The sequence below is a fragment of the Ascaphus truei genome, chromosome 11 (genome assembly GCF_040206685.1).
Source record: "Ascaphus truei isolate aAscTru1 chromosome 11, aAscTru1.hap1, whole genome shotgun sequence".
Classification (NCBI taxonomy): Eukaryota; Metazoa; Chordata; class Amphibia; order Anura; family Ascaphidae; genus Ascaphus; species Ascaphus truei.
The window spans coordinates 33,853,575-33,873,941 of record NC_134493.1 but is presented as its reverse complement, the minus strand read 5'-3'; the positions used below and the strand labels follow the sequence as shown (position 1 = coordinate 33,873,941).

The window sequence follows — 20,367 nt, the reverse complement described above, 5'->3', positions numbered from 1 at the left end:
GAAGTGACGTATCGCATCGGGGAAAGCACTGGAGGTGATCCTGACAGCATCACGGCGAACAGCAGAGAAGCAACGTCGGTGCAGTGAGCGGTGGCCATATCCCTATCACTCCTGAGTCACTTGTTACAGTGATAAATGCTTATGTTTAATTTTTACATTGTAAGTGCGCATTTTTTAGCTACATTATAAAGATATCCTTTTTTACCATTGATCTGCACCATGGAGATTTCTATTTTTCCATGTTCTCATCCATTTGATTTATGAATGTGAGAGGTATCCCCTCTACATCTAGAAGACTTCACAGACTCCACAGATCCTGTATTTGCCCATACCCTACTGCTATCCTGTGAGTAGACTGCACACGAAAGCCAAGTTTTTCACATATTGTCACACTGAATTATACAGTCTGCACTTAGTTTGTGTTTCTTCTGTTTTTTCCTTCATGCTCCCCCTGGGTTGTGAGAACATGTGTGTGTGTCAGAGCATGGTCACTGTGCATGCACCAGTGTGTGCTTGAGCATGGTCACTGTGTGCGCGCGAGAGCGTGTGTGTGTCAGAGCGTGCCACTGTGTGCGTGTGCCCTAGAGCATGTCACAGCATGTGCCCGCGAGTCAGATACACTGACACACGGACAGAGCTGCCGACAGGTGCGAACACAATCTTGAGAACCAAGAATCAAATTGACTCAAAAAGACCTCAATGAGAACTCTTTATTGGAAAGGTACAAAACCAGTCACAGCAGTATTATTTACAGCAATAAATTACTTTGTGGCTGTCAGATAAGGAGAAATTGGTGCACACATACAGTACACAGGGTTACGGTCTTGACATACAAACATAAATCCACAATTACTTGGATATATCCCAATAATTTATTTTTTAATATTTATATGTATAAAAAAAAGCAGCACAGGAAAAAAAATAAATATTGAAATGAGCCTCCTGAATAAACACCGAGATCAATCAGGAGGCGCTGAACCCTACAACATATTCTCATTAAACATGAAAGCAAAATAACTGCCCTTAGGGTGTCTTCACTTAAAAAGACCCAAACTAAAAACTGATATGAAACAGAGCCTGAGACAATGAAAAAACTAAATAACAGAACAAAAACATTAAGAGAATAGAAAAAAAAATATATATAATTTACTGTGAAATTCTGTTGACATCCATTGGGGTCACACAGTTGCACAGTGTTGGACAAACTATGGATCATTTTATACTATCTGACGTTGGGAACAAAAAGCAGGGATGATACAAAAGGTGCTTTCACTCTTACAAACATGTGCAATAAAATATTTTAGACGTTCTTTTCACCTTACAATCACTTTTTCACTTAAAAATAATATAATTTAGAATATTTGTTTAAAACATACCAGAAGCCACACTGGAGAGATATTAATGGCTACCTTAGATGCTGCTCTAACACCCACATCTCGCGTCATGATTTGTGAGCATTTATTAATACAAAACACCCAGCAACCAGATTGGTGAAATGCACATTGTATTTACGATGGAGAGAGAATGAGCCACATTAAAGATCTCCAACAGAAAAAAATATATATATATTCTTTTTTTCCCCCCTCATAGCAGCTTCGTAGCATTCACCAAAAATGCACCAACTAGAACAATGAAACAGCAATTGAGTACGTTGGCTTGAATATGTACTTTTTGAAAAGATTAAGAAGAACACATAATATAACATTTGTGTTAGTGACATTGTTTCAGATCTGTTTATTATAAATGCCCTCTAGCTTGTCACTGCAGGCCGAATGACGTAGATCAGTGGTAGCAAACTCCAGTCCTCACGGGCCACCAATAGGTCAGGTTTTCAGGATATCCCTGCTTCAGCACAGGTGGCTCCATCAGTTGACAGCCATCTGTGCTGAAGCAGGGATATCCTGAAAACCTGACCTGTTGGTCACACGAGGACTGGAGTTGGCTACCCCCAACGCATGTCAGTGTAGTCCAACTTTTGCTGTATTGGTATGTGTCTTCTCTTAAAAAAAATAACCTGACAACATTTAGACTGCAAAAATGTAACAATCACAGGTGGTCAAAGTTACTTAAAATCCACAGCTCTGAGACAGACTAGAAAGGGAACATCACTGGGACATATTGGTTGCATACAAGTTAAAGCTGAACATGGATACAATTGTATACTAGAAATGAAAGAGGCGCCGATATGATTTTGCGTGGGGGGGAGGGGGGGATACTCTTATGACAAGCATCCGGAGATTGCATTGCAAGTGCTTAGCATATTCTGCACTTTTCTGGACCAACTTTGCCACAGAGAGTCGGCATCTTTAAATAGCAAAAACTTTCCCATGGGAAAAAATAAAAATAAGGATTATAGCCCAGTTTACTTCAGGGAAGATAAATGTTACAGAGCCAAGAGGGATAAAATATGTTTTTGTGCAGGGTGTAGCTTGGAATTTATAGTGGCAGCGACTGGAGGACAGAGTAAAAGTTGATTATTTTGAGGAAGCATTAAAAAAAATCCAAGGTAAGCAGCCAGCTCCCGATAAACAGAGTGCCGATAATTCATCATTTGTTTGCGGCCGTTTTCATCTAGCAGCCACTTAGCAGGGTGACTTTACTGGCTCTAAGATTACACAGGTGGGTCCAAGATTGTACCTGTTGAACTGCAGTACGGGGGGGGGGGGGGGGGGGAGAGAGAGTAATACCCAGATTTTAAAAAAAAAGTGTGAATACCATTAGGTGTTATTACCAAATGCACATTTTCTAGGAAAAAATAAAAAACCTAAAACTTATTTGAGCTGGATTAAAGAATGTATCTCCTTACTAGTATAAGGCACCTCAACATGTTCAGTAACCAAGACACTGACGTGAGGAACAATTAATTTAAGCCTGTGCATTCCTGCAGTTTTTTTTTTTTTTTACATCAGTTATTGTAAAGGTCTGTGTCCATTAAGGCATTAAAGGAGATAGGTTACCATTGCATGTGTAATTGGTTCCTTAAAAGGGAGGATTAGAAGGTTAACCAAAATTCCGAGTCATTAAGATCTAAATAATAAAACTCGTTTCATTTCACTCCTAAGAGCTGAAAAAAAACTTCCCCAACGATCACGCATATGCTACATTGACTTTTCCGATGCTTTGAAATGTCCCATATCAATAGATCGGTTGTTATATGACAGAAATGATCCTAGGTACGAACATGAAAAGGAGCACAAGAATTATAGGGTGCTATTCCTAAACGGCAACAGCCATTACCGCAGCCTTGCCAGCAAGATTCCAATTCGTAGGAAGACACTGGAAAACAAAAAAGACCTACATCTACTCCCTTTAGGTTTAAATAGCAGACATATGTCCGCACGTTCCAGTTGCCTTATAAAACAACTTAAGCCACTCTGGGAGCCTCGCATTTGAGAAGGCCTCACTAGTGGCTTAGTGGTAAATTCTACATACGCTCAAGGGGCTGTTTGGTAGTAAATGGCTGACACAGTTTAGTTTAGTTTAGCCCTAAACAGACACTGCCTTCTATTTGAATTCATATATTACAAATTACAAATTCAGTTGGAGAACTAGGCCTGTGGAAAAAATAGAAATAAAAACCAAAATAATTTCCCCTAAGTCTTCTTATGCCATTATTATTATAACTGGACGCCCTGAGCAGCCGTCCTGGACAGACACTGGGAATGGGTGAACAAAATTATGGTTTCAATTTTGTATCAAACATAAAAATACAAAGGATCTACAAGTCTTCAAAATAGAATTACATATAAAATATTAACCTATAGATAAAATACACACAGTTCTACAGTAAAAGAGAAAGAGGAAACAATTGAGGAATCGTAACCCCTCTAGTGCCACAGGGGCCTGCAACACAAACTGAATGTACTGCCTGTTCCTCTGGCACAAAAGGGTTAAGAGAGCTTCTCCCTTTAGTTTGTGACTGAAGTCAAATCTGGCTGAACTGTAGGGAACAAGAGGGAGGGTTTATCCCTATCATCCTAAAATATCTTCACAGTAACCCACACATTTGCATCATCTTCCAATAAAGAACTGCTTTATTAAATATTAAACTTGAAAAAATGATTTTTCCTTTAAAAAACAAAAAAAAAAAAAAAAAAAAAAAAACCTCTGTATGATAAAACATTTTTTTTATTTTTTTTAAATCTCTTTAAATATTTCCATATGTTCCTTATGGATATCCAATATGGATTACCTACCATTTCCATGGTATCAACAGCATAATGACGCACAGGTCCCTGTCCTCCCTTTAGATTATATTTGCTTTATCCTTACTTGCACAAGGGGGGAAAGAAGTCACTGTTATCCTTGGGCTAGCTCTTTCGTAGCCAAAAATCTTTTGGCACACGTCAAATGGAAAAATAAAAGCGTGAACGAAAGACCCACAGGCAGCAAAGAGCAGCCACGTGGGAATATTGGTGGTGTAACTCAGGGGTGCGCAAAGTTTTCTCCCTGTGCCCCCCCGTGCTCGGCTCCGGCGTCAAATGAGGCAGCAGCGGGGTCATGTGACGTGACATGACGCCGGGATACCAAGGCGACGCGTCGCCGAAGACACCACCAAACTGTCTGAATCAAGGCAGGAGACGTTCACAGAGGCCTCGCGCGGTCCCCGGCATTTAATTTAAATGCCTTGGAGGATGAGCACGGGACCTCTCTAACTGCCGCCCCCCCCCCCCGGTGTAACTTATTTTAAATACAGAAATAACTACAACTATTTAAAGACTAATTTCTCTGTACAAGTTGTGCCCCGTAACCTGTATGAATAGAGGAAACGTCTAGGCTCCATGAATGCAGCTTCCATGCAAGGTACAATTGTGCAGAGGCAGCAGCTGGTGTGTGGCACTTCATTAGTTATTAAACCGTAACCTAGGTTTGGTTCAATGTCTTTTGAAGTCCACGGGCCGCGTGTCCCTACCACTCTTGTGATATTGCCCAGGGAATTTGACTTTGATCGATTGGATTAATGGACAAAGCCAAGACACCTTCACAAACACAGTTGAAGGGAGTAGGAAAGGTTTGTAATGTTACTGGAAACAATATTCATCTCTTTCGTTGCAGAGGGTTGAATGTTGAAGCACCGCGTTTGCAGGCCTCTGAACAATAGGATTTAATACACTATTCAACACATTCCCATCAATGGAACAGGAGACCTCACCACAATCACATGATTGAGATTCTTTTGCTCTGAACTCGTATCACTAACTTCTTATTGGAGTCACCAATGCCAATTCTCAAAGTGGAAATTCAACTCATTTAAAGCATGCAACTGGTCATCATTTTCAATACTCTACTACTTCTCCTCTCCCCAACCCCATTAAAGATCTTCCCCACCAAAAAAAACATTATGGAATAACCTACCACACTACTTGGGAAGCTGGCTTCATTACAAATTAAATCTACGGATGGATAGGTGAAATCGCAAAGAGTAACAGTAGTGGCTAAAACACCGCTAAATGAAGATACCCAAACTAGGCAAAGGAATGCAGATTAACCACCCTAACCTTGTGTCATCCGAGTCCTTTGTAAACATGCGCTTTCCTAGTATCATACCCAACATGGCGCATCATATGAATGCAGTCTAAAACAACACATTCCCCTTGTATGATATAACAAGCACATTCTCATTTTTACTCTTCCACTTTTCTCCAATAGCCCTTTATTTGCTTGGAAACACTTCTTTGGACTTGGACAATGTCAACATTGTGAGCTGTTCTTATTACATCGCTTTCACTCTTTAAAAACAGGACAAACATTCGCTGACATTTTACAAAAACACCAACACGCAGTGTACTATAAACACCTGAAGGAAAATAACACAACTGCACTGTTTCTCCAACTCTTCCATTGCCATATTGGTACGTATAAAATGGACTTATTTACTACAACTTAATACCAGTTTAAGTGCCGCTTTTGAAACGCATATACTACTCATACAAGTGCTGTGTATAGGCCCAGAGCTTGTGAAAGATGGGGAAAGGATTTGTAGTCCTTCTCTAGAACGTACACACATTTTTACTGCCGCTTCCTCTCTAAACTTCCACTGAAACCACACAATACTATTTATTCGTAAGAAAAACAGAATCACTAATCAAACTATCACCAACATACACCACAGAAGACGTATTCTTTCTGAAGTCGGCTTACCAACATTTCCAATAACACTCATGCACTTACACTAAGCCCACCACAAAACTGCATGTTTGAGCCAAAAACAGGTACATCTGTAAAATCCCCAAATCATAAAGTATTTAAAAACAAAGCCTAGTTGGCAACATGTGGTAGGTTTTTGAATATTATTCCCATTATAGAATTTATACCAAATCCCCAGCTGTGCATTTTCTGTTTTTTTTTTTTAAACGGAATATATGAAGCATTATTTACTGAAATCATTTTACAGGTTATTTCCCCTCTCTCTCATATTAGCTTTTTTCCATTCCTTCCTCTAAACCATGATAGAGAATTTCGAAGACCGCTGAGTCTATGAAATTATTCATTCACTGGTGAGGAATGTTTGTAGTAGCGATTTGGGTCTTTTTACATTAGTTTAGATTTGAATTGCTTAGAAATTCAAACAGCTATATACACATGGGAAATCCCTGTGTTATGGACGAGTCATTTAACTATTTACTTTTCTTTTGGCGGGGTTGTTTTAGGCCTTTCAGACTTCTTGCAAAAGAATGATGTGGACAGATTTTGTTCCGTTTTGAGAGGTAGGGGGACAGGAAATGGGCCATGGAGAAGGATATATTAGCTGTCTCTGTTAAGTTTGGTTTTACAGCAACGAAGATATTTCATTAACTGAGAGATCAATATCCAACAGTCATCTCATTACAACTAGCTGTGAACAAGTAGCACCTGACCAGTCGACTGTAGAGCTACCAATTGGCGCACGGCCAATTCAAATATTATTTTCTGTTTATCTTCACATGAGATCCTGAGTTTCATTCTAAGGAAGGCTACTTTCAAACCACTGCAAATGTGCCACGTGCATAGGCCTCGGTAGAACAAAATTGCCATTATATTTGCCCATGCATGATAGAAACAAACTGGCTTTTAAAATTAAAGACCGGGCAACACTAGCCATTTCACCATCTTATCAAGGCGCAAACAACTAGCCACAGTTTCCACATAGCTATGATGTGGTTCAACCAAAGCATTACAAAAACGTGCAAGGTGTATGCCTTACAAAGACAATTGTGTCATTTGTTCACCAATAAACGTTCAATATATTTCTAAACATTCATCTTTACTCAAAAGCAGATACACCTTTTTTCTTCCATCTGGCGCCACAGCTCTGCAGCAGCAGGTATAGTAAGTTATTTGAATTACAAGGGGCTTGTCACATTTCCACAATGGCTTTTGTAGGAAATCCTAGGTGTCAGGAAAAAACTAAAACATTGCCTTCCCCCCCCCCCCCCCCCCCCCCCCATCCCTATACAAATTCCATCTTTTTCCTATTTCTATAAACTTATGTTCGTGAAGGATCCAGGTATATGAAACCCAACTGTTAACCATAAACAGTTTCCTGTAAAGAAAAAGGACATGAAATCTTCAATCCTCTACATTACCCGATGGATGATGTCAAATTCCCTGGTACAACTGGCTCAGAGCCATAGTGCTATGGTCACGTGTGTTGCCTCTATACTTCATGTTTGGATGAGCAATGGAATAAAAAAGGCAATGCCTAACATTTTCAATAGGCAGGAAAAGAAAAAACGGAGAAACAATATAAGTGAATCCCATAATGTCCCTTTTAGAACAGGCTGCTAGTTCTCTCTCCCTCCATGGGCACTAGGATGCTGCAGAGAATGGTATGGATGCTGATGAAATGTTGGCTGATTTCACAATGGTGATGACACTGGTGGTAGCGACCTTGGTTGGGGCGATGGGGCCCCGGGCTACTGTACGGGCGAAGGTCTGCAGAGCTTCATACTTGGACCGTAGAGCATCCAACTCGAGCTTCATGCTGGAATTCTCCCGAGCAAGCTTATCCACTTCTTGCTGCAACTCCACGCGTTGCTTCTCCAGCTCCTCCTTCTGGGTGACGCGCTTTACTCGACAGCTTGCAGCGTAGCCACGGTTTTTGAGCGTGCGCCTACGCTGCTTTAGACGGATTATATCTTCTTTGGTGAGACCACGGAGGTGCTGGTTTAGCTCCCGCACAGACATTGACACAAGCTCATCGTCACTTAACACTGGGGTGTTCTCTCCTGCCTCCTTCTTTACCTGCAGAAAGCCAATTTCAGGTATTTACACAAAGGATAATTTCCGGATGAAGTGGTAGATTGGATGCATCTTGTGATATAACAAAGCCTCTTATAAAAAAAAGAAAATCTAGAAAAAGCAAAGATTAGGCAATGATACAATATGAGCCATTGTTCCCAGAGTGTAAACTAAAATTAAACAGGAACAACACAGGTAAACAGATAAAGGTGTAATTTTGTAGCTTAATAAAAGTCAAATGGAGAGGGCAAGAGGTATGATATGTTTGCTACGCCTTTTAAGACCTTTTTAATATAGTTTTGTTTCCTGCTTTGGTGATGATTAACATCATGCTACAATAGCATCTGCTGCTAAAATGGGAGGGGGCACGGAGATTGAAGAGAAATTCCTTGAGTGCTTAAGTAATTGCGCTTCTAATTTTGTTGTTACTTTTGTTTGAAGAAGGAACAAACCTTTTGTGCCACATAGTTAAATGTACAACATGTGTACTTTTCAATGATTGCTCTCTAGAATTCTTAATAATCTTATTGGGCCATAGATCTAGAATTCTTAATAATCTTATTGGGCCATAGATTCTATATAACCATTAGTTCCAACTTCTGTTCCACTGAACCCTGCGGTTCCCCTAAAAAACCCCACTAGTAACGGCACATTTTTATCTTTGTATTTACAAACGCCACCTACTTAAACTTGGTCACAGACTGTTTGTGCTTGATGGACCAAAAGCAGCATGTTAAGTGTTACAGCAAAAGATTCCTAGATGATGGAAAGGCTGAAGTTACTACAGCAAGGTACAGTAGCTTAATCCAGAACTATGAACCATGCAATGAAAGAAAGTGATGGGGAAACGGGTGACCTCACCATAGCATTATAGGAGCCAAGTTTACATGCTGGCAATTATTTATTTTAACAAACTATAGAATTGTTCAGTTTCAATAGAATTGACAGTTCGTTTCTTATACAACCTCAAAGCATTACTATATTGGAGAATCACTCAATCCACCAAGTCTGAGAAATTGCACTGCGTGATGAAACTCACAACCACCTTGGGCACATGACTGGGTGAAAAAGGACATGAAACGTGTTTTCGTTTTAATGCCATCACTTTGTTTCTGTCATATAAATGATAATAATAAATGAAACGATTACAAAAAAAAAAAAAGTGTAGAACTGGGCATGCTTTGGAAGCAGGTTAGACATAATAATAGCACATAACATGCTCTATTATATGAGGTTTTCTTCTCACCTTTAATGCCTTGTTTGGTTTGGGATTAGTCGTCATAACCTGTAAACAATCACCAGGACAGAACGGTGCAGAAAAAGCAACTGTAAGAGAAAATACAAAAAGATCTGGTTAGCAATGGTCTATATTAAGATTTTCTTCTTCTTCATAATAATAATAAAAAATAGAAAACATGAAGATATACCGCAACAATGTGTTACCGTAAATGACAATAGATTATCATGGACAGCATGATAACTGAAATCTACTTACCATGGGAACAAACAGTAATTAAATGATATAACACACCAATAAATCTACTCTGGGAAATCAATCCGTAAACCAGAGCTGCAAATAACATGCACTAGATGTCTCAAGAACCTGTAAAAATGGTTACTAAGCAGATTAAGACAATACTGGCAGCTGGATATCGTAGATGCCAACGGGAACACGTTGTTAGCAGAATCGGAGGTGAGGGACTTCCCCTGGCAAGTAAATAACTAGCACCGGAATCAGATTCATGGGTTCTCACAATATGACATTGTGCCACACTGCTCATTACAAACCCGGCATTTAAATCATTGATGAAAAGGAAATGCAGCTGAGACTCTACAGATTTCCCAAGGATGGTTACCATGGTAACCATCAAAAACCAGCCAACTTGGAGCCGTAACCATGGAAACAAAAATTTTTTTTGTCCAAGAGCACTGAAGACTTGAGGGTAATTCCAATCAAAGGGCTGGAAGGACAGAGCAAACAGTCACTTTTATTGCGCTGAGGGTGCGCTTGGAGTCAAAAAGTTTGTGAGGGGCATGTAGTCTGTGAAGATCAGGAGGGTCATATAGAGATCGTAACATCAAGCAACTCTTTAATAGAAAAATTTGGTTGCCAAAGGCACTGCTGGCACAAACTTATGTTTGGCAGCGCAGTGCTACTGTACAAGACCCATAATACGAATTCCCACTATGGCTGTGGTTGTCAGCTTGTGGCCGGGGCGAGGACGTTACATCCAAAGGATTGGCCTGGAGTGAGATTTAGAGAGATCATAAAAAGGTTGCTTTTATGCTGCACTATTCAAGAGAAAACACACACACGAGAAACCCTGGGGCTTCGTGTAGTAACAAAGGAGGGAGCGGGAGGAGGGGGTATGATACCTTTTATAGGACCAACAAGTCGTTGATCGGTGACAAGCTTTCCAACCTCTCAGGGTAAGGTAAACCTGATGAAGGACCCCTGAGAGGTTTGAAAACTTGTAACAGATCAACCACTTGTTGATCCAATAAAAGGCATTGTACATCCCCTCTTTCCCCCCACCCCACTCCCAACTTTGTTACTACATGGAAGAAAGGACCAACATGGCTAACCACCCTTCTTTGCTTACCTGGGGCTTCAGAGGGGGGGGGGGGGAATTAAATCAAATCACCGGTAAGAGCTTTTTCCCTACAATGCACAACAGACGCAGCTACTCAGTGATATTTCATACTGAAAGCAAAAGTGCCATCAGCAAGATCAGCATAATTGTCTTTCCCTCGAAGTGAACAGAGGGGAAAAGCATCATGCGGTAATATGTTTTTGTGACAGTGGATGAGGAAGAATCTTCAGATATTTTAGAACCCTGCACCGTGTTGCATTTCATGTACTCTGACCCCTTTTTATTTTAAATAAAAAAATGTAATCATTAAGTAGCAGCAATATCTGCCTAGCCAAATAAAAGTATTATTTTTATGGTGAAGCCCCTTTTAGAATCTATGCAGTGATTATTATCGTATGTTACAATCGTATGTAACATCACAACCCCAGTTTATGCCATTAGCTGCATAGGCATTTAGCAAATCTCTGATGCCAGCCTAATTGATGAACTCACTTTCCAAATCTCAGCAACTTCCCTACCTGTTCCAATCTGCCCATTTTGACTGAAAACATAACATTTCTAGAAGCATTTAATAGCATAAACACCACTAATGGCGCTGGCACTTTCTGACCACACAGTGACTTTATTTTATGATGCCTCCAAAAGCATTTACATGTCTCGCTAATGCCCATGTGCGTCTCTGTATGTTCTTTTATGAATGTTCCGATTAGTGCCTTTTTTTTTTCAGGTCTTCTAAAATTTCCCAGCGCTGGAACATCACTAGGAAGTGATAACTGGCACCGTGCAAGAATAACATTTATAACCAACTACACTGGCAGGGAGCGTCTTGATACTTGAGATGTATTACCATACATTTCTAATGGGCAAGGGAATAAATCTATACTAAAAACAAGCCGGAAAAGGGGAGTCACGTTGTAGAAGAGGAAGCGCGAGTTCGGATTTAATGTTGAAGTTTAATTGAACCCCGTCTCTTCCATTCGTCATCAAATAAGCTAGGCATGCCCCATAAGAGATACAGTATTAGGATATAGATTAAAAACAAACAGAAAAACAATGGACAATGAAAGAGCAAAGTATTAACCACATCATATTTACACCCTGTCCTACAACTGCAACCGGCCTCTCCGCACCCTAATGTCACTATTGCCGCTTGAAACACCACTAGCTTCGTTTCTACTAAGAAATCACACAAGTAAATTCCAAAAGTTCAATTCTCACCTGCTAGAGACACGATGAGCTGGTACAGTGATTAATGTTTAAATAAGCTGGCTGGGGCCCTTTCCTCTGTAAAGACATTGCATACGCACACCCACTCGCTTACACAGAAGGAAGCTACAGTAAAGGAGGCCCCTCGATCACTGTGTGACATAGCTATGTTCTGAGTCATCCTCTGTTTACAGGCTTCTCAGAGCTCACATTCCCACAGAACCAGACTAACACTCCCCTCCTCTCTCCACGTGCGGGAGCAAACCATAGAAACACAGAAGGTAGTGCCTTTGCGTCTGCATTTAACCAGACATTACAAAAATTATGGTGGATAAAAAATAAAATTAAAAAAAAAAAAAGAAAAAAGTGACAAAAACCCTCCACCGTACAGTAAATAAAAATCCCACTTGTGGGTACATTTGCACGTCTAAAACAGCTGTCTGTGAGCAGGTTTACTGGCTATGCACTTTTTAACCCAGGATGTGCTGAAAATCTGTGTAATACGGCAGGCATAAGCTTATAGGGGTCCATGTTAAACTGGATAAAAAGCTGAGTCACTATTTGCATGTAATTACCCAGAATCCCTGTCTGCAGTGGAAGCACTGTTTGTCCTGTGATAATGGGGAAAGACAGGGTTGCAGACCTGCAAATGTACCCACAAGTGGGATTTTTATTTACAGTACACTGTGTACATTTGAAATAGAGTTTTAAAAAAAGAAAGGGGTAAAATACATAGCAGCAATAAATAGTGATAATAAGCCTAAGGCTGCGGCCCCGCTAGCGCTGAGCGCGCGGCGCTTGGAGCGGTTACATGCATATATATATATATGCATGTTCCCGCTCACGCGATGCGCGCACGCAAATGCGCGGGCACACACGCTCGGCGCTTTTGTAAATAAACTTTTTATACTTTCCCGCTTGCCCGCAATTGCGCCCCCCCCCCCCTCTCGCGCTTCCGCAAGTTGCAGGACACCCGGCTCTCATGCTCTAAGCATGAGCGCGCTCAGCGCTAGCGGGGCCGCAGCCTAAGAAGCCTTCAGCCATGTGTCACCTTCCGGGGCTGGAAAAGACACCTAACAGCTCATTCAAGTGTCTTAACCTAAAGGCTATGAGTATAAATCATAGACCACTGCACATATTCAGTTTGCAGTGCCGGCAGTTAAATATATGCCAACAATACCAACCCTACACACATATAGCCATGGGGTCACGAATAGAAAGTGCAAAGTCATCTCCTCACGAGGTCGCAACTTTCTTTTGGCTTTCGGAGTAAGGGCCATTTGGTGTCCACCGATCTCAATCTTTTAAGCAAGACCTTTGCATTAGTCCAGATCACCCCGATTTCACTAATTTGGATTACTAGTCCTTCCTGTTACTATGACCATGCAATGTCAAATAAAGTCTGCATGGAAGAACCAAAAAGGCACATACATGGGTTGAAAAACATGGTGAAAAACAACCCACCCTGCAGATTTAACCTTAACAATTCAGCTTAGATAGGAAGAGGAATTCTGACAGCTCTAGAGGAAATGCTGTAACATACTTCTCTTCTGACTCACTTGGGGTCTTGGCCAGCAATTATGGGCCTACAGCAGCAGACAGAATAGAGATAAAACCGAAAAGTACATCTATATTCACTCTGGAATGGACAATCATTTGCACAAAGTGGTGTTAACACTCCATGACAGGAGGAAAATACCTAGCGATATTAAAGGTGGTGTTAAGCTTTTCCAAGAGGAAATAATGGTATAGAAAGGGTGTGTGGATGAGAGGTCGTATACTTTTTGCCAAGATTAGCTGAAGACATGACATAGGGGGAGTAGCATGGAATTCAGCAATCATCTTTAACAATTCTCATAAGTTTAAGGGGTATGTTGTGACTACAGCACATTCACTTGGAGTTGGCTATCAAGGCTGCTTCGTAAATATGGCTCTTTATCTAAACATGTGGAAGCAGGCACAGTAAACAGTACTTTCTAATATGAACCAGTATTGAAAACATGTAAAAAAAGTGGTTTTCTAAAATTCACCTATTTGTCAGCACCTGAATTTATGTTCAATGCAGAAGAGTTACAGTATAAACATGCAGAAGTCAAGAACACAAAAAAGAAATTGACAGAACGAAATGAAAGGGAATTGAAGATGGAAGCAGTTTGGAGAAAGTTAGTTTTGAAGAAATATCTCAATTCAGAGCACTATAGTGGAACACTTGAGAAATAAAGTGCTGAAGAATAATTTACAAAAAGGTGCCCTCTTTTCAGATGCGAGACAAAGAAGCATGCACCATGAGAATAATCTCCCCCCTTCAAACACAGGCCATTTGCAATAGCAAAACAATGGATTATAAAGCTAAAATCTTCTAATGGTGTAATCTGATTCCTTATTGCTTAAAAATCACATTAAACTCATTAGTGCTAAATGGGTTTGCAACATAACTAACAACCCTGTATTTCCTTTTGTAATCTTTTTTGGTGAATAAGGCCTGTGTGTGCATGTTAGTGCTACCAAGATAATGAAATCACAGGACAATAAAAACATATCATTACATCATTATTGGGGAACAGTGAAACGCTTCCACAACACATCAAAACTTAATTCACCTTAGGCATGCAGCAGAGAAAATGTTACATCTACTGCACAGTCTTATTACATTACAATTTGCTTTAAGAGGTCTCTCTGTGGAATTACCATATGCCAAGTCTGCAAAGGTTGGGTATTTTAAGTGTGCAATGAACCACTGGGATCAAACGAAAGCTTCTTAAAAACTACTTGCTCAGAGGTAATAAGCCAAACACAAACCTTGCGCCGTCTTTTCTGTAAACAGATCAGTGTTTGCCAAAAGATATGAACTGCTCTCACTTCTGATATGTTTTTAAAGTCCCAGAAGATCGTACAAAGTGCCTAAATGACAGAAACCAAATAGGTTGGAAAAGCGTCTGTGAATATATATATATATTTTTTTCAACACGCGGGGGGGGGAAAAGATCTGTTTAGACGCAAATAGATCAGGAGTGGCGAACTCCAATCCTCAAGGGCCACCAACAGGTCAGGCTTTCAGGACATCCCTGCTTCAGCACAGGTAGTGCAGTCAAAGACTGAGCCACCTGTGCTGAAGCAGTGCAATCCTGAAAGCCTGACCTGTTTGTGCTCCTTGAGAACGGGAGTTGGCCACCCCTGAAATCGACGGTTAGCTGAACTTTAATGTTACCTCCACAGTTAAAGGTCAAAGAAAACCCACAGGGGTGTGGTACACAAAGGTGACTAAGCTTTAAATGCAGAAAAGTGACTCGTGTCTAAGTCAATATCTGACTTCCTGTATACAGAAACATTTACCACGTCATTTTCTATGACAAAAACAACAAACGTATAAAAAGATTACTTACATTAGCTGCCTGATTTAATAATCTGCAGTAAAGTACACATAACATGGAAATAATCCACTGTACCTGGATCTTTACCCGTGTAATAAAACATGTATCCCATTAACGCTCTCGGATTTTGCCTCATATTGTATGGTATTGAAATATCTACTATCTACTATCTACTACTAATATCACACAGGTTTAAGTAAAAACAAAGCTAATCTTGAACGCAGCTTAACCCTTTCAATGCTCAAGTAACATGCAGCCCTAATTCCGTAATAATGACGAAAGGCCATTTAAAAGACGCAGTGGAGAAATTCTAATTATACCAACAGTAACACACTTAACTTTGGCATTAAGTTAGTGCTTTGTTAAAAAACAAAAAACTCCATTGACTTTTGGATTTTTTTCTTCAATATCTGGGCCAGAAATAATCACCTGCTCTGTTGTGTTATCAGGCTACATTCAGATCTTGCACATAACAGCAACTGTTCTACAAATTAGGAGCTATTTTTCAAGCTGTTGAGACTAAAGAGAGAAAAGTGGTACTTGGCAATACCATTCCCTAAACAGTGGAACCAGAACTGCCATGTATGCCACTAGTTGGAACCACTGATCTCCAGCAGCTGCTGCAGACAATGCTTTTACACCTAAAAGTGCCTCTGAAGTTATGCTGTTTAAATGTGACAAGTATTAAGGAGATCCCCGCTAACAACAGACAAGAACGTATGGCCTAAAAAGTGACATGCAATGTGCATCCCATTACATGAGCACTCTCATGGTCTGAGTATCTGCAGTTTAAACACTGATGAAAGAGACAGGCTGACGAGCTCCTGACAGACATGTGGATAGAGTGCGGTGCTATTTGTCCCTATTCAGTAGTTAAAATGATAAACATTCCCCTTCACAAACGTGAATGAGTGGCCAGAGCATCAAATGACATTGTTTCATTGTACTTTTACACACGTACCCACTTCAGTCATACAATGCATTTATATCATTTGGGCACCACTTGCTCTTGGAGCCTCTACTGTTGCTGTTCCCAACTTCTACATAGTGACAAGCAATGCCTGACGCCCAACTACGATTGTTATTCTCAAGAGTTGTATCTTTGTGCATCAGTCATTGATTTCTTAAGTCATACATTGTTGTGACACATCAGCCCCTGTCCGAGAATCACAATGCTGTACTAGACTAGAAATGTTTCCCCAATTAGTTTATTTTTGTCACTTGGACCCTCAGTAATGAACCTAGCCGACATTTGACCTCCTCTTCCTCCAACCCCCCCCCCTACACTCCCCCCAGACCTGTCCCCGACAGGCCCCTTCCCCTGCACTTCCCCCCCAGACCCGCTCCCCTGCACTTCCCCCACAGACCCTATCCCCTGCACTTCACCCCCAGACCCGCTCCCCTGCACTTCCCCCCCAGACCCTATCCCCTGCACTTCCCCCCCCAGACCCGCTCCCCTGCACTTCCCCCCCAGACCCTATCCCCTGCACTTCACCCCCAGACCCGCTCCCCTGCACTTCCCCCCCAGACCCTATCCCCTGCACTTCCCCCCCCAGACCCGCTCCCCTGCACTTCCCCCCCCCAGACCCTATCCCCTGCACTTCCCCCCCCAGACCCTCTCCCCTGCACTTCCCCCCCAGACCCTATCCCCTGCACTTCCCCCCCAGACCCGCTCCCCTGCACTTCCCCCCCCCAGACCCTCTCCCCTGCATTCCCCCCAGACCCTCTCCCCTGCATTCCCCCCAGACCCTCTCCCCTGCATTCTCCCCCCAGACCCTCTCCCCTGCACTTCCCCCCCAGACCCTCTCCCCTGCACTTCCCCCCCAGACACTCTCCCCTGCACTTCCCCCCCAGACCCGCTCCCCTGCACTTCCCCCCCCCAGACCCTCTCCCCTGCACTTCCCCCCCAGACACTCTCCCCTGCACTTCCCCCCAGACCCTCTCCCCTGCATCCCTCTGCCCCCCAAGCCTCCTTGCTCCCATCCCCTGCCGCCGCCTGAGGCCTCCAGTGTGGGAGGCTCCGGCTGGGTGACAGGCACGTGCAGTGACTCAGCATTAAAACGACAACACTCAAATCGGACCCAAGCCAACCCCAGACGTGATGGAGACCGGGCCAAATCCCCCCCGGGGGTTCACCTCTCCCGCAGGACCCGGCGGTCCCACCTCCCACCGAACCGGTACCAGCGCCCGGTGTGGGGGGGTGGGTAAACTCCCCTCCTCACCTGCTGTGCCGCGGCGGGCTGCACGGGGACGCGCGCGGGGAGGGCAGGGGCTCGGGCACGCGCCTCGCGCTGCTCCACAACAACAACAAGCACCAGCGGCACGAGCTCCGCGGGTTACACTCCACTTCCGGGTTCCCGCGTCACTCCTGACGTGTTCGCCGCGTCACAGCAAGCCCCTCCTCCACCTTCCATTCATTCGAAAGCCGGTGGTGACGTCACGTGGCGGGAGAAAGGAGACGTGACTGGCTAGTGCAGCGCTGTACCCCGTGTATATAGTAATAATACATAGGTACCAGCGGTCTGTATTTATGTATGTATAATCTTTATTTATATATAGGGTGACCATATTTGTACCCACAAAAAAAACAGGAGAAATGTTGCGCAGTCCCCAGCGCCGACTGTGCGCACGCGATGAGCACTTTCAGGTAGCTCGTGCGCATGCTTGCTGGAGCTTGCCGGAGGCACATGCGTGTAGGGTTGTAGGGTTACCAGGTGTCCAGTATTGAACCGGACTGTCCTGTATTTGGACACTGTCCAGTAAAAGATTATAGGTAATACTGGACACGTGTATGTGTATATACCGGTATTACCTCTCTGGGCGTGTATGTGTATAAGGAGGGGGGAAAAGGAGTTAGGGGCGCGCACGTTGGGGCAGAGCTGGCTGTAGGAGGAAGGAGAAGGAGCTCCGGTGTAGGGAGGCAGTCCGCCCCCTACCTAGGCCTCATACCTAGTCTCCTGGTCAGAAAGCGTTTTGCACAGCAGATGCTAATGCCAATTATTGACTATGGAGACATAGTATATGGCTCGGCTCCTCAAACCCACCTTAGCAAACTTGACACCCTCTACAATTCAATTTGTCGTTTTGTTCTCCAATGCAACTACAACACACATCACTGCGAAATGCTCAAAGAACTAGATTGGTCATCACTAGAGTCTAGGCGCAAAGTTCACCTTTCCTGTCTCACTCTCAAATACTTTCTGGGCAAGCTACCCAGCTACCTGAACAAGCTCCTCACCCCTACCACATGCAGCACCTATCACCTGAGATCAGACTCCAAAAGACTATTCATGGTCCCAAGGCTCAACAAAGTATCCGGACGTTCCTCCTTCTCCTTCCGTGCACCCCAAAACTGGAACAACCTACCAGAGACTCTCACATCCAACACCAGCTTAAGTTCTTTCAAATCTAAGGCTGTCTCACACTTTAATCTGGTCTGTAACTGTTTCATACGCTCATAATATATATTTTCTTTAACTGTGCACGCAATGTCTTGTATATAATGTATACCTTGTTCATTTATGTAACTGTACTTGTAACCATGTATTATTTGTTTTACTCTGTGCCCAGGACATACTTGAAAACGAGAGGTAACTTTCAATGTGTTACTTCCTGGTAAAATATTTTATAAATAAATAAATAATAATAAATAATACCCCAGGCCCAGTTAGGCCCTGAGCCCCAGTAGTGTGAAGCTGAGTTAGGGACTGGCCATAGATAGGTTCCGGATTCCCTTACTGTTGTGTGATCGCTACCGGGACAGTTCTAAGTCGGCGGGAGGTCTGGGCTCAGACCCCGCTACCAAGTTGCTGCGTGTCTGGGTGGGATCGCCCCGGACACCTATGGGTGACATCATCTAGGCCCACACCGATCCTTTGTGAAGACTGTTGCAGGACCGGGTACTGGAGTGCCCGGCAGGTAAACTTCAAGTGCACCAACGGTACCATCATTCACTCAGGACACAGTGGCTACGCAGTCACATACATATACATTGACTGTCTCACTTGAGGGTGGGGGGGAAATATTCAAGGAGGGAACTGGACACGGGGTGGGATCACCCGGTGAAGGGAGGGGGAGAGTGAGCGTTCGCCGAGACGCTGAGTATAGTGTCTCCTCCAAGAGGGACACCTGTTGCTGACAGAATAAGAGAGAGGTTGTGTCATTGTGTTCATGCCAGTAAAGCTAATTGGTTGGTTATATCGCTGTGTGTGTGTTAATGTATGTGTCCTGCGAAGAACCACTTCCCCTCTGGCGGAAGCTGTGGCAGGTGGAGGCGCTGCACCAAGTAATAGTATTGCGCGTAACCCAGGCTCTCCGTGGCAGAGGCTCATGCCCTGTGAGCCTACAGGTAATACAGCATATGGTAGTGGTCTGTGTTCGCTAGGAACCAGGGCTACATTTGGAGGCGCTGCTGAGATCTTAGACCTGGGGTGCCCCTCGAGCCAAAAAATACCGCCACCATGGCGCTTCCCTCGCGGCAGAGAGTACACGACTGGGCTCGGCAAATGTGAACGCCCGCCGTGGCTGTGACCCAAGTACCCATGGCCCTACCTTTAGAGACATTGCAAACGGCCCTACGACAACTACCGGGTTTTGCCAAAGCCCGCCTGGTAGATGTCCTCATAGACCAAGATGCTAAGTGGAACACCTTGCTAGTAGATTGCCTTAGAGATCTAGTAGTCCTTGAACCTGCAGTTCCCCAATATCTGCCGCTTCCCAACTCTCCGCCCGGTGGCAGCCCCTTTGTCTACCCACTCCGGGACCCCCCTGTGGAGGAACTGGGTGACGACGACCCTACCCTCCCCTTTGCTCACTACCCCGCGAGCGAAACGGGCAGCTGCCAGTCAGAATCTAGCTATCCAGGGTCTATTGTATCCGAAGAAGCGGGATTGCGTAGCGACATGCTGCAGAAACTAAATAACAAGATAGACAGGTTAACCACTCCATCCAGTTTACCGCCATTAGTAGAAGCACTC

General features: G+C 43.2%; 1 protein-coding gene across 8 annotated transcripts; it reads right to left on the bottom strand.

The window, feature by feature from the left end:
* Positions 1–692: 692 nt before the first annotated feature.
* MAFK (MAF bZIP transcription factor K) lies at positions 693–17,752 on the bottom strand. 8 transcript variants are annotated; one of them, XM_075565578.1, is made up of 5 exons: positions 17,614–17,752; positions 14,820–14,921; positions 9,467–9,546; positions 8,905–8,976; positions 693–8,223 (listed from the first exon to the last, which is right to left on the bottom strand). In XM_075565578.1, the coding sequence occupies exon 5, from the start codon at positions 8,164–8,166 to the stop codon at positions 7,789–7,791; it is 378 nt and encodes a 125-aa protein (XP_075421693.1). In that variant the 5' UTR covers positions 8,167–8,223; positions 8,905–8,976; positions 9,467–9,546; positions 14,820–14,921; positions 17,614–17,752; the 3' UTR covers positions 693–7,788. The 8 variants fall into 8 exon arrangements, with proteins under 8 accessions (XP_075421693.1, XP_075421690.1, XP_075421685.1 ...); XM_075565575.1 differs by lacking the exon at positions 8,905–8,976 and having other exon boundaries at positions 693–8,331; XM_075565570.1 differs by lacking the exon at positions 8,905–8,976.
* Positions 17,753–20,367: the final 2,615 nt, after the last annotated feature.

Coding starts and splice junctions, on each gene's coding strand:
- MAFK (XM_075565570.1), bottom strand. CDS start 9,502: ATGACGACTAATCCCAAACCAAACAAGGCATTAAAG. Junction 8,224..9,466: donor AACCAAACAAGGCATTAAAG/GTGAGAAGAAAA, acceptor GGCTTTCTGCAG/GTAAAGAAGGAGGCAGGAGA.